At 49.9% G+C, this 14,322-nt stretch overlaps 1 protein-coding gene across 1 annotated transcript in view; it reads left to right on the top strand.

The window, feature by feature from the left end:
* Positions 1-583: 583 nt before the first annotated feature.
* RAB35 (RAB35, member RAS oncogene family) overlaps positions 584-14,322 on the top strand; it is a 27,311-nt gene continuing 13,572 nt past the window's right edge. The window contains exon 1 of the mRNA XM_044275419.1: positions 584-740. Coding sequence (XP_044131354.1) covers positions 689-740 — 52 coding nt within the window. The 5' untranslated portion in view covers positions 584-688. The remainder of the gene's footprint in view (positions 741-14,322) is intronic.

The raw sequence follows: 14,322 nt of genomic DNA, 5'->3' as shown, positions 1-14,322 counted from the left end.
AGGGTCACACCCCTCTTTATTGGGGGCAGGGAGGGCATGTATATGTCAGTTTTTTTATTATTTCATTAAAACTTCCACCTGTCCTAACCAGTCCACAGGGGAAGAATACCCCATCTGTGCCACTGTTAGGACTAAGGGAAAACCAATTATCGTTAGAAATTAACGATTTCTTTACGAAAAACAGTCCCAAAAAAACAACTGACTCATTTACATACATTGCACCTTCTACAATGTTTATGCCATTACAGTTTAAATTATAATTAAAATTATACCTACTTTTTTTTTCTTTGCAAAAAAACAAAATAAAAATGACAAGATGCTACGTATGAATGGAGGAGACATAGAATGCCTCTACAAAGTACGGCAGGAACCAGCTTCCACGGCAGTCACATCAGTCATTCTCCTCGTGTGCACAGCGCCCCCTGGAGGAGATGATGTCACTTCACACGGAGTAGGGCGTTCATAGTCAAAATGGCGGCTCAGCAGCCGCGCTCAGCTTCCAGAAGCGTGCACGGATGGGAACCGCCCCTGGCGCGCGCTCAGGTGGGGCTGCCGTGGGCGTGGTCTGCGCCTGCGCACCCGTCCCGGTTTCGCTGTCACTTCCGGCTGTTTGTCCGGGAAGCGGATTCGGTCGGAACAGAACGCGCGGATCCCGGGAGCCGGCCCACCAGCTGTACAGGCCGCCAACATGGCCCGGGATTACGACCATCTATTCAAGTTGCTGATTATCGGAGACAGCGGTGAGGGCTGTTTTTTTTTAGGGTGGGCAGACTGGGCTGTTCTGGGAGAGGCCGATGGGGTCAGCACCGGGGAGTGGGCAGTGACTGCGGGAGCTCCTATGTGATCACTGACGGCTTACTGCATGGAGCGGACCGGTACTGCTGGTAACGTGTGGTGCTGTGCCTGCATACCGGCGCCGCTGATCTCTTCCTGTATGGTCTCTTATTCCCCGGTGATCCGTGTCAGATGTGCGAAAGTGCTGGCTTCCTGTCCTAGTCCCTCTAGTACTGCCCTCTGTATCAGTCCCCCTAGTACTGCCCTCTGTATCAGTCCCCCCTAGTACTGCCCTCTGTATCAGTCCCCCCTAGTACTGCCCTCTGTATCAGTCCCCCCTAGTACTGCCCTCTGTATCAGTCCCCCCTAGTACTGCCCTCTGTATCAGTCCCCCCTAGTACTGCCCTGTGTATCAGTCCCCCTAGTACTGCCCTGTGTATCAGTCCCCCTAGTACTGCCCTGTGTATCAGTCCCCCTAGTACTGCCCTGTGTATCAGTCCCCCTAGTACTGCCCTGTGTATCAGTCCCCCTAGTACTGCCCTGTGTATCAGTCCCCCTAGTACTGCCCTGTGTATCAGTCCCCCTAGTACTGCCCTGTGTATCAGTCCCCCTAGTACTGCCCTGTGTATCAGTCCCCCTAGTACTGCCCTGTGTATCAGTCCCCCTAGTACTGCCCTGTGTATCAGTCCCCCTAGTACTGCCCTGTGTATCAGTCCCCCTAGTACTGCCCTGTGTATCAGTCCCCCTAGTACTGCCCTGTGTATCAGTCCCCTAGTACTGCCCTGTGTATCAGTCCCCCTAGTACTGCCCTGTGTATCAGTCCCCCTAGTACTGCCCTGTGTATCAGTCCCCCTAGTACTGCCCTGTGTATCAGTCCCCCTAGTACTGCCCTGTGTATCAGTCCCCCTAGTACTGCCCTGTGTATCAGTCCCCCTAGTACTGCCCTGTGTATCAGTCCCCCTAGTACTGCCCTGTGTATCAGTCCCCCTAGTACTGCCCTGTGTATCAGTCCCCCTAGTACTGCCCTGTGTATCAGTCCCCCTAGTACTGCCCTGTGTATCAGTCCCCCTAGTACTGCCCTGTGTATCAGTCCCCCTAGTACTGCCCTGTGTATCAGTCCCCCTAGTACTGCCCTGTGTATCAGTCCCCCTAGTACTGCCCTGTGTATCAGTCCCCCTAGTACTGCCCTGTGTATCAGTCCCCCTAGTACTGCCCTGTGTATCAGTCCCCCTAGTACTGCCCTGTGTATCAGTCCCCCTAGTACTGCCCTGTGTATCAGTCCCCCTAGTACTGCCCTGTGTATCAGTCCCCCTAGTACTGCCCTGTGTATCAGTCCCCCTAGTACTGCCCTGTGTATCAGTCCCCCTAGTACTGCCCTGTGTATCAGTCCCCCTAGTACTGCCCTGTGTATCAGTCCCCCTAGTACTGCCCTGTGTATCAGTCCCCCTAGTACTGCCCTGTGTATCAGTCCCCCTAGTACTGCCCTGTGTATCAGTCCCCCTAGTACTGCCCTGTGTATCAGTCCCCCTAGTACTGCCCTGTGTATCAGTCCCCCTAGTACTGCCCTGTGTATCAGTCCCCCTAGTACTGCCCTGTGTATCAGTCCCCCTAGTACTGCCCTGTGTATCAGTCCCCCTAGTACTGCCCTGTGTATCAGTCCCCCTAGTACTGCCCTGTGTATCAGTCCCCCTAGTACTGCCCTGTGTATCAGTCCCCCTAGTACTGCCCTGTGTATCAGTCCCCCTAGTACTGCCCTGTGTATCAGTCCCCCTAGTACTGCCCTGTGTATCAGTCCCCCTAGTACTGCCCTGTGTATCAGTCCCCCTACGCCTGTGTATCAGTCCCCCTAGTACTGCCCTGTGTATCAGTCCCCCTAGTACTGCCCTGTGTATCAGTCCCCCTAGTACTGCCCTGTGTATCAGTCCCCCTAGTACTGCCCTGTGTATCAGTCCCCCTAGTACTGCCCTGTGTATCAGTCCCCCTAGTACTGCCCTGTGTATCAGTCCCCCTAGTACTGCCCTGTGTATCAGTCCCCCTAGTACTGCCCTGTGTATCAGTCCCCCTAGTACTGCCCTGTGTATCAGTCCCCCTAGTACTGCCCTGTGTATCAGTCCCCCTAGTACTGCCCTGTGTATCAGTCCCCCTAGTACTGCCCTGTGTATCAGTCCCCCTAGTACTGCCCTGTGTATCAGTCCCCCTAGTACTGCCCTGTGTATCAGTCCCCTAGTACTGCCCTGTGTATCAGTCCCCCTAGTACTGCCCTGTGTATCAGTCCCCCTAGTACTGCCCTGTGTATCAGTCCCCCTAGTACTGCCCTGTGTATCAGTCCCCCTAGTACTGCCCTGTGTATCAGTCCCCCTAGTACTGCCCTGTGTATCAGTCCCCCTAGTACTGCCCTGTGTATCAGTCCCCCTAGTACTGCCCTGTGTATCAGTCCCCCTAGTACTGCCCTGTGTATCAGTCCCCCTAGTACTGCCCTGTGTATCAGTCCCCCTAGTACTGCCTGTGTATCAGTCCCCCTAGTACTGCCCTGTGTATCAGTCCCCCTAGTACTGCCCTGTGTATCAGTCCCCCTAGTACTGCCCTGTGTATCAGTCCCCCTAGTACTGCCCTGTGTATCAGTCCCCCTAGTACTGCCCTGTGTATCAGTCCCCCTAGTACTGCCCTGTGTATCAGTCCCCCTAGTACTGCCCTGTGTATCAGTCCCCCTAGTACTGCCCTGTGTATCAGTCCCCCTAGTACTGCCCTGTGTATCAGTCCCCCTAGTACTGCCCTGTGTATCAGTCCCCCTAGTACTGCCCTGTGTATCAGTCCCCCTAGTACTGCCCTGTGTATCAGTCCCCCTAGTACTGCCCTGTGTATCAGTCCCCCTAGTACTGCCCTGTGTATCAGTCCCCCTAGTACTGCCCTGTGTATCAGTCCCCCTAGTACTGCCCTGTGTATCAGTCCCCCTAGTACTGCCCTGTGTATCAGTCCCCCTAGTACTGCCCTGTGTATCAGTCCCCCTAGTACTGCCCTGTGTATCAGTCCCCCCTAGTACTGCCCTGTGTATCAGTCCCCCTAGTACTGCCCTGTGTATTCAGTCCCCCTAGTACTGCCCTGTGTATCAGTCCCCCCTAGTACTGCCCTGTGTATCAGTCCCCCTAGTACTGCCCTGTGTATCAGTCCCCCTAGTACTGCCCTGTGTATCAGTCCCCCTAGTACTTGCCCTGTGTATCAGTCCCCCTAGTACTGCCCTGTGTATCAGTCCCCCTAGTACTGCCCTGTGTATCAGTCCCCCTAGTACTGCCCTGTGTATCAGTCCCCCTAGTACTGCCCTGTGTATCAGTCCCCCTAGTACTGCCCTGTGTATCAGTCCCCCTAGTACTGCCCTGTGTATCAGTCCCCCTAGTACTGCCCTGTGTATCAGTCCCCCTAGTACTGCCCTGTGTATCAGTCCCCCTAGTACTGCCCTGTGTATCAGTCCCCCTAGTACTGCCCTGTGTATCAGTCCCCCTAGTACTGCCCTGTGTATCAGTCCCCCTAGTACTGCCCTGTGTATCAGTCCCCCTAGTACTGCCCTGTGTATCAGTCCCCCTAGTACTGCCCTGTGTATCAGTCCCCCTAGTACTGCCCTGTGTATCAGTCCCCCTAGTACTGCCCTGTGTATCAGTCCCCTAGTACTGCCCTGTGTATCAGTCCCCCTAGTACTGCCCTGTGTATCAGTCCCCCTAGTACTGCCCTGTGTATCAGTCCCCCTAGTACTGCCCTGTGTATCAGTCCCCCTAGTACTGCCCTGTGTATCAGTCCCCCTAGTACTGCCCTGTGTATCAGTCCCCCTAGTACTGCCCTGTGTATCAGTCCCCCTAGTACTGCCCTGTGTATCAGTCCCCCTAGTACTGCCCTGTGTATCAGTCCCCCTAGTACTGCCCTGTGTATCAGTCCCCCTAGTACTGCCCTGTGTATCAGTCCCCCTAGTACTGCCCTGTGTATCAGTCCCCCTAGTACTGCCCTGTGTATCAGTCCCCCTAGTACTGCCCTGTGTATCAGGTCCCCCTATTACCGCCCTGTGTATCAGTCCCCCTAGTACCGCCCTGTGTATCAGTCCCCCTAGTACCGCCCTGTGTATCAGTCCCCCTAGTACGCCCTGTGTATCAGTCCCCTAGTACCGCCCTGTGTATCAGTCCCCCTAGTACCTGCCCTGTGTATCAGTCCCCCTAGTACCGCCCTGTGTATCAGTCCCCCTAGTACCGCCCTGTGTATCAGTCCCCCTAGTACCGCCCTGTGTATCAGTCCCCCTAGTACCGCCCTGTGTATCAGTCCCCCTAGTACCGCCCTGTGTATCAGTCCCCCTAGTACCGCCCTGTGTATCAGTCCCCTAGTACCGCCCTGTGTATCAGTCCCCCCTAGTCCGCCCTGTGTATCAGTCCCCCTAGTACCGCCCTGTGTATCAGTCCCCCTAGTACCGCCCTGTGTATCAGTCCCCCTAGTACCGCCCTGTGTATCAGTCCCCCTAGTACCGCCCTGTGTATCAGTCCCCCTAGTACCGCCCTGTGTATCAGTCCCCCTAGTACCGCCCTGTGTATCAGTCCCCCTAGTACCGCCCTGTGTATCAGTCCCCCTAGTACCGCCCTGTGTATCAGTCCTGTGATAGACAGAGGGCAATACTAAAAGGACTATCGGTCCACGGGTGTCCCCTGTGTGTGAGCTGGGGGCTTTTTATCTAAAGTTGGTCTAATGGGATATGGAAAGTAGTTGCTTAGAAAAGGCGTACCCTAAGGGTGCTGCCACATGTCGCATAAGGCTACTTTCACACTGGCGTTTTGGTTTCCGTTTGTGAGATCCGTTCAGGGCTCTCACAAGCCGTCCAAAACGGATCAGTTTTCCCCTAATGCATTATGAATGGAAAAAGATCCGCTCAGAATGCATCAGTTTGCCTCCGATCAGTCACCATTCCGCTTTAGAGACGGACACCGAAACTGAGCCAAACGGATCCGTCCTGACACACAATATAAGTCAATGGGGACGGATCCGTTTTCTTTGACACAACAGAAAACTGATCCGTCCTCCATTGACTTTCAATGGTGTTCAAGACGGATCCGTTTTGGCTATGTTAAAGATAATACAAACGGATCCGTTCTGAACTGATGCAGACGGTTGTATTATCTGAATGGATCCGCACAAAACGAGAGTGTGAAAGTAGCCCAAGTCTGAGTTTACATCAGTGTTCAGCCTTTCCGTTCTGCTCTGTTATAGGAGCAGGAGAGCAGAAAGGACGGATTCGGCACATAACTGAGCGGAGCCTACGGACCCCATAGAGTAGACTATAATGGGGTCTTTAGGTTTACGCTCAGAAGGAAGATTTTTGAAGCGGAGGGAACAGTCCTGCGCGCACAACTTTTGTCTCCGCTCCAATCATCTTCTGAGCGGAAACCTAACTGACCCCATTATAGTCTATGGGGTCCGTAGGCTCGGTTTTGTGCCGAATCCGTCCTAAACGGAGCAGGAGAACGGAAAGGCTGAACGCTGACGTGAACTCAGCCTGGGGTACTTTGCCGCACTGCTGCGACCTGTGGTAGCACCCTAACCTTTACCGCTTTGTCTGATGGTCAGTATTGGGTAGTAAAAGGAAGGATTTTGCGGATTAAATGAGAATTCGCTGATCTCTGCAGCTGAAATCCCTGTAAACTGGTGGACGGTGGGGGAAGCAACGGGTGGTCGCACATGCAGGGCTTGGATGGGTTCACACACAGGCATTTTCTGCAGTTTTTTTACTGTAAAAACACCAGCTCCAGATGTTAGCGGAAGGCGAGTGGAAATGGGAAACATTGGCCACACAAATGTCCTTTTTGCTACTGGCGTTTTTGTTAATAAGTTGGATTTTTTTGTCTTTCTGGCTTCTTTTCAAAAACGCAGCATGCTGGAGCGCCTGGCATTTTTTCAGGCATTGTGACATCTTTTCTATAGGGTAAAAACGCCATGAAGAGAACGCTAGTGGTAAGACACACCGGGGTAGATATACTCTAAGGCCTCATGCACACGACCGTTTTTCAGGTCCGCATCCGAGCCGCAGAAAACGGAGAGCTTGTGTGCATGAGGCCTAAGGCTACTTTCACCGGAACTGCCTGCCGGATCAGGCAATCTGCATGCAAACGGACAGCATTTGTAGACGGATCTGTCCCACAAATGCATTGCAAGAACGGATCCGTTTCAAAAATTTTTTTTTTCACATTTTCATCTGTCTGCGCATGCGCAGACCTGAAGGACAGATCCGGCGTTCCGGTATTTTTAAAGCTGGATCCGGCACTAATACATTTCAATGTAAATTAAAGCTGGATCCGGCGTTCCGGCAACTGATCTGGAATTTTGGACGGAGAGAATAGTCCAAAACGCCTTTCTGTGACTGAACTGAAGACTTCCTGATGCATCCTGGACGGATTACTCTCCATTCAGAATGCATGGGGATATGCCTGATCAGTTCTTTTCCGGTATTGAGCCCCTAGGACGGAACTCCATACCGGAAAAGAATAACGCTAGTGTGAAAGTGCCATAGAGAAATGTACTATTCTGGCGCATGGACCTTTGTACGTTTTGGAGTATGGTAAATCCTGCACCAGATTTACTATAGAATTCTGTCAGTGTGCCAAAAATATGACCATGCGCCAAAAGAAAAACCTGTCTAGTCTAAGTTTACTTTAGCTGTGGGGGCAAAACGTTTTGGCGCCTGGAGGTGTATTTAGGCCGCACCCCACAAAGCATGTAAAATAGTGGGTAAGTGGGATTCTGCAAAAAATTGCAGGTGCTCTTAAAAAAATTAAATAAAAAAGCACGACTGCTCTTACTGGCCAGATAAAACACCTGTGCACATTAGTGTGGCTAGGGCCCCTAAATGTTGCTTATGCAGCACCACACTAGGCCTGTGTTCACATGATGGGACCACACCACAAATGTCGTAACCAGTACAATAAGACACGTGGATGGCAGTTTTCAAACCACATCCACACATGGAGGGCAATCTTGTAGATTCAGAAGAATGGAAAAATAAACTGTGATGTGAACTCCGCCTAAAGTGTACAAATGATGCTTAAGGGTCCATTCACACGGACCCATTTATTTTCATTGGGGCCGCAAAAGATGCAGACAGCACACAGTGTCCGCACTTCCGTTCCGCAGCCCTGCAAAAAAAAAAAAAAAACATGTCCTATTCTTGTCCGCAGGCACAGACAAGAAAAGGCATTTTTTCATTATAGTGTCGGCCATGTGCAGTCTGCAAAATGGCTGGTGTCCGTGTTTTGCGGACGTGTGAATGGCCCCTCAATCCAGGGATGGGCAGTACACTGTGGAATTTCGGAGGCTGTGGTTGAGCCTTGTGTTCTTTCAGCCTCAAACATGATGGGCCCTCCTTTAACAAAACTGATAGCAAGTGTATGTCCACATGGGATGGAGCTCATTGACGTGCAGCAGATTTCGCATCTGCCATACAGGTAATTTACACTTCGGCCGTCTTGGGCTACGGCCACACGGTCAGGTTTCTTGATGCAGTTTTGGAAGCCAAAACCAGGAGTGAATAAAAAAAAAAGTTGTCTGTCCTTTATACTTTCTCTCCTTTTGTGACCCACTCCTGATTTTGGCTTCCTTAGATGCAGAAACTGACCTTGTGGCCGTACCCTAACTGAGCGTGTTGCTGAGACCTTAAAATCTCATCCACTTTGCTGGTACAGATTCTCAGCATGAACATCTGAGGAAGTACCGCCATTATGTGTAACGGTCTTGTCCATTGCAATCAATTGGAGCTCAGCTTTTTCTTAAACTGCTGTACAAAAACACAAGCTGGGCTCTGGTTGGTTACAGGTAGGTGTGCTATAGAAGAACGTTTACTAAAAACCTTCCTTTTGAAATGTGCATCGTATCCGTTCTCGCTCGATACAGAAGCGCCAGGGACCCGTTCTTTAACTGCATTTACACAAGCCAGTAACCATCCAGATTGGGAACGACCATTCCCACCAATCTGCTCATGTAAATGTGCCGCCGATCACCCAATGAACGGGTGAAGCGCTCGTTCATCGGGTGATCCTGTCGCTGGTGCAGGCACCACCGGTCATGGCTTCTGGGCAGTAGATCGTGTGGTCCAAACAGTGATCAGCTACCCAGAAACCATGATTGGGATCGCTATAGCAACCACATGTTCTCTTACTGTGGAGGTGATCACTCCATGTAATAGCAGAGGTCTCCTTCACTGAGCGAACAGCCGACTGTCGGGAAGGAACGCATCCTTCCTGACAATCAGCTGCAGAATTGTCCCGTCTGAATCCACCTAGTCACAAGACCCCAGGACCTCCTCATTGGCCTTAGCAGTGATCTGCCGCACTTACTTGTACACATGACCAAAAACAGGTTCCATTACTACAGGTCCAGCGGTGATCACCAGGATCCGCAGTGAAGGGTGATATTTTTTTCAATAAAAAAAAAATCTTTTTAACTCCTTCATGCTTGCCTTTCATGTTTTACTTATGTTAGCAACCTAGACACAGGAGGTTTTCACTTCATGTGTTAGGGGGAATTTATCTTAGACCAGTGTGTTACGCTGATCTATGTTATCCCATGGGCTGCCGGAGGATCCACCTAATGTATGAGGAGGCACATCCTTCGGTGGTCCCTGCACCTAAGGCCTCTTGCACACGACTGTATGGCTTTTTCAGTATTTTGTGTTTCCATAGTTCCGCAAAAAATATCCGTATGGTTTCCTTATGCGATCCGTTGTTTGCGTATCACAAACAGAAACATAAAATGTTTAATCATTAATGTAATGTACGGTAATGTGTTTTAACAGGATTCACAAGGGCATGGATCCGCAAAAAAGGATGACATACGGATGTGTTCCGTATGCACTCTGTATTTTTTGCAGACCCATTGACTTGAATGGAGCCACGGATCGTTATTCGTAGGCAATAATAGGACAAGTTCTATCTTTCAGGGGAACGGAAATACAGAAACGGAGTACATTCGTTTTGGGGTTTTTTTTGTTTGTTTTTTTTGCGGAACCATTAAAATGAATTGTTCCGCATACGGACAGCAAACGGAATCTGCAAAACAGGATTGGAAACGGTAAAAAAAAAGTGTGTGCGCAAGAGGCCTAAACCAAACCGCTTGGAGCTAGCGTAGAGCTCAGTCTTGTTTCACAGAAGAAAACTGGTGTAAAAGAAGGTAAATATTCTGGCCCCCACCACGTTCCCTTTTTGGGAAAGTGTCAAGAAAGGCTTCGTGCACCTAAATAAAAGCACAGTAGTGTTTAAAAAGTCACAAACATGATGTTTGCGACTATTTAACACCAGATGATAAAATCCCCCCCTTAGTCTTAAAGGGGTTACCCAAACCTTATAATGTCCCCTCTGTCTGGGCCCCTCACACAGGTTGTACTTGCCTTGCTCTCCGGCACCCGTGTTGCATCTAATGCCTGCACGGCCAGGGGTGAGCCTTCCTAGTATCGCGGGTGAGGCTCGTTCCCGTCAGGGCTGCAACCCCCCCCCCCCCCCCCCCAGTCGCCGGATCTTTTAATCTGCTCGATGGGGAGATGCAGCGGCGGCGGCGGCGGCAACAGAAGCGACGTGTGTCGGGGAGCAAGGTAAGTAAGGCAAGTATAACCTGTCTGAGGGGCCCGGGCATTATAGGGGTTGGTTAACCCCTATAAATGTGTCTAGTAAGTACAGTTCATAATTTTTCCTTCGTTATTTCTTGCTTTGTATCCTTATCTCTGCCCATTAAGTTGGTCTCCACTGATGAAGCTGGCTCAGATTCTGATGGAAGCGAGTCAGGAGAATAGGGCAAGGTTCAAGGCGAGACTCTACAGCAGTTCTAGGGAATCTGTCTTCTGGGTCATTGAATTTCCCTGTGGCTCATAGTTAGCTCTGCACATAAAAAGATGACTTGAAGCCAATTGTATCTGAGCCATTTATTTCTCGTGCATCTCATAAAAGTCATCACTTTATTAGCCATTTGTAGTTATTACTTTCCCAGACTGCTGCTTCTTTATGAGCTTTAGTGGGTGTTCAGTGTGCTTTGCTCCTTTCAGTGTTTGGTGCAGGCCATTCACCTGGTAAGACCGCTTCTCACAGTCAGTGTTTGATCAGTGATTGTGACCCAAAACCAGGAGTGGAGACTACACATAGATAAGGTGGAATGGAAAGATTAACACCTGATTTGTGTTTTTGACCTGCTGGATTTGGCTCCCAGTCACTGATGGATATAACTGACTTGTGAAAGCTAACACTGGGTTTAGACCAAGTAGCCCATGGTAACCATGGAAGATGATGCGTGTCCATGCAAGTGCCACAAAATCCTGCTAAGGCTACTTTCACACTTGTGGCAGTGTGATCCGGCAAGTAGTTCCGTCGCCAGAACTGCCTGCCGGATTCGGAAAAACGTATGCCAACTGATGGCATTTGTAAGACTGATCAGGATCAGTCACAAAAATGCATTCAAATGCCGGTTCTGTCTTTCCGGTGTCATCCGGCAAAACGGATCCGGCATTTATTTTTTTCACTTTTTTTTTTTTTTTTTTTTTCCGGTCTGCGCATGCACAGACCAGAAGGACGGATCCGGCATTCTGGTATTTTAAATGCCAAATCCGGCACTTATGCATTCCTATGGCAAAAATTCAGGCACGCCTTCAGTTTTTTTGGGCCGGAGATAAAACCGTAGCATTCTGCGGTTTTATCTTTTGCCTGATCAGTCAAATAGACTGAACTGAAGACATCCTGATGCATCCTGAACGGAATGCTCTCCACTCGGAATGCATGGGAATATACCTGATCCGTTCTTTTCCGGCATTGAGCCCTTTTGACGGAAATCAGTGCCGGAAAAGAGAAACGCAAGTGTGAAAGTACCCTGAGTCATCAGATTGGCGATTCTTTATGGTTGCATCGGCATTTAGGCTCGTCAGCGTTAAAGGGATTCTGTCACCTCCCCTCAGCCAAAAAACGATTTAAAAGCAGCCATGAAGCACAGCTTACCTGGATTAGGCTGTGCTCTTTTATCTTGTAATCCGTCCAGCAGTTACTGCAAAAAACGACTTTGATCGATATGTAAATGTGTCCTGAAGGTGCCCAGAGGGGCGTTTTTTTCTTCTTAGAGAGCCCAGTACCGCCCCTCTTACAGTGCCCAGCCCGCCTTCCTTGTACTTTCTAACCGCCGCCCCCAGCCTGCCACAGCCTCTCCTCCCCCTCCCTCACGCCGAACGAAGTCTCGCACAGGCGCAGTACCCACTGAGGGCTGCGCCTGTGCGATCATCAGGAGACTGAGGGCGGCAGCTTCATCTTCGTCACTGGGCATGCGCCGAGCCCAGTGATGTCCGATGTTAGCTCTTTCCCTCAGTCAGCCTGGTAGGAAGCGCAGAGGATTGCCGATCGGCTGCTGCACCCTGCGCTTTCTCCAGTCTGCCTGCCACAGTGAAGACGGCCAGCGATTTCTTTCCCCACCCTCCCTTCAGGAAAGAAATAAGTATTTGTTGGGGCGAATTAGGTATTATTATATTAAGTAAAGCTTTACTGAATTTATACATTTTCACTGAGCAAAAACAAATACTTATTTCTTTCCTGAAGGGAGGGTGGGGAAAGAAATCGCTGGCCGTCTTCACTGTGGCAGGCAGACTGGAGAAAGCGCAGGGTGCAGCAGCCGATCGGCAATCCTCTGCGCATCCTACCAGGCTGACTGAGGGAAAGAGCTAACATCGGACGTCACTGGGCTCGGCGCATGCCCAGTGACGAAGATGAAGCTGCCGCCCTCAGTCTCCTGATGATCGCACAGGCGCAGCCCTCAGTGGGTACTGCGCCTGTGCGAGAGTTCGTTCGGCGTGAGGGAGGAGAGGAAGGAGAGGCTGTGGCAGGCTGGGGGCGGTTAGACAGTGCAAGGAAGGCGGGCTGGGCACTGTAAGAGGGGCGGTACTGGGCTCTCTAAGGGGAACAAAACGCCCCTCTGGGCACCTTCAGGACACATTTACATATCGATCAAAGTCGTTTTTTGCAGTAACTGCTGGACGGATTACAAGATAAAAGAGCACAGCCTAATCCAGGTAAGCTGTGCTTCATGGCTGCTTTAAAATCGTTTTTTGGCTTAGGGGAGGTGACAGAATCCCTTTAAATATTTAATTTGGCAATGATTGTGTTAATGATATTATGTTTATTCCGATATTGAACTCTTTCACGATGAAATAGAAGCTTTCTCTGCTTTGTCGTCTAGTTACAGACTCCATATACGGTGGGATATTCATTGATGTCTTTGCTGATTCAGAACTGCCCTGCTGCCCAGTTGGTGCCAGCTTGGGTCATTTTTTTTCTTTCTCTAAAAATGTTAGGGTTGTGTTCTTGTCAATTTCTTATTGCCTGGCTCCTAAAAATATGAGATTAGTTCCTACCCTGCACAAAGATAGTCTTCTGTGAGTGATGAACACACTCATTTCAGTGGGCTGGTCCTACAGCTTCCCCTGCAACCAACCTGGCTGAGATTCTCTTCACACCATCATACATATAGGGGGTTATTTACTAACAGAAATACATATATTAGGCGTATTTCTGGCGCAGAGTCTGGTGCAAAGCTCCTTTTTCCCTGCTTTAAAAAAAAAAAGTGTGCAGCAAAAGGGGACGGCCGGTTTTAGGTGTAGAAAATGGTCTAAACCTTGCTGGCGTAGATTTAGAAGTGGCGGCGCCTCTACTTAACTTAGGCTGCTCCACCGCCAGTGCAGGGCCTTATTAGGACCAGTGTCTAAAACATTGGAAAAGTCTGCAGCGAAAACCGCAAACATAATTGACATGCTGCAGACTTGGAAATCCACACGGCAGGTCAATTTCCATTTATGCGTCATGTTAAGGAAGATGGAGTTTGTGCAGTAGGTTTTTTTAAGACTGAGGCACCAGTATGTATAGCTCCCATTTACTGGCATGAAGTCTGTATCGGAGGCTTCGGCTGACATATTGTATGTGGGAGTAGCATATATTCTCGATGTTGGATTGCAGTGCCTATTCGATGTGGCTTAGAATGGTATCCTGAATGTGGGGGTGGAACTGGCAAGTTACATGTGGGGAAGGGTGCGAACTGGAATACTATGTGCCAAATGCATAGGCTGACATATACAGTATTAGATGGTGGCACATGTCTGGAGACCAGACCAGGAGGCGATTCAACCTTTATAATACTCAGTTGATTTCTGGATCTGTTAGCTGAGAAGCCCTTATTGTCTGTCTTTGGACTTCTGATGGCTGGATAGCCTTTTTTAGTCAATGGGGTTGTGTCACTTCAGCAAATACCATTTATTGTGTAGAGAAATGACCTGGCACTTACTAATGTATTGTTATTAAAGGGGATCTGTAGTTTTTTCTTGGGGTACTTTCACACTTGCATCTTTGGATTCCGGCAGGCAGTTCCGTCGCCTGTATGCAAATGGTTACCATTTGTAGATACGGATCTGTCTCACAAGTACATTGCAATACCGGATCCGTCTCTCCGGTTGTCATCCGGAAAAACTCATCCGGTATTTATCTTTTTCACATTTTTAAAGGTCTGCGCAGACGGCAAAAC

The sequence above is a fragment of the Bufo gargarizans genome, chromosome 1 (assembly GCF_014858855.1).
Source record: "Bufo gargarizans isolate SCDJY-AF-19 chromosome 1, ASM1485885v1, whole genome shotgun sequence".
In the NCBI taxonomy this organism is placed as follows: domain Eukaryota; kingdom Metazoa; phylum Chordata; class Amphibia; order Anura; family Bufonidae; genus Bufo; species Bufo gargarizans.
The sequence above is the reverse complement of the archived record's forward strand: the minus strand, read 5'-3'. Positions and strand labels throughout refer to the sequence as shown.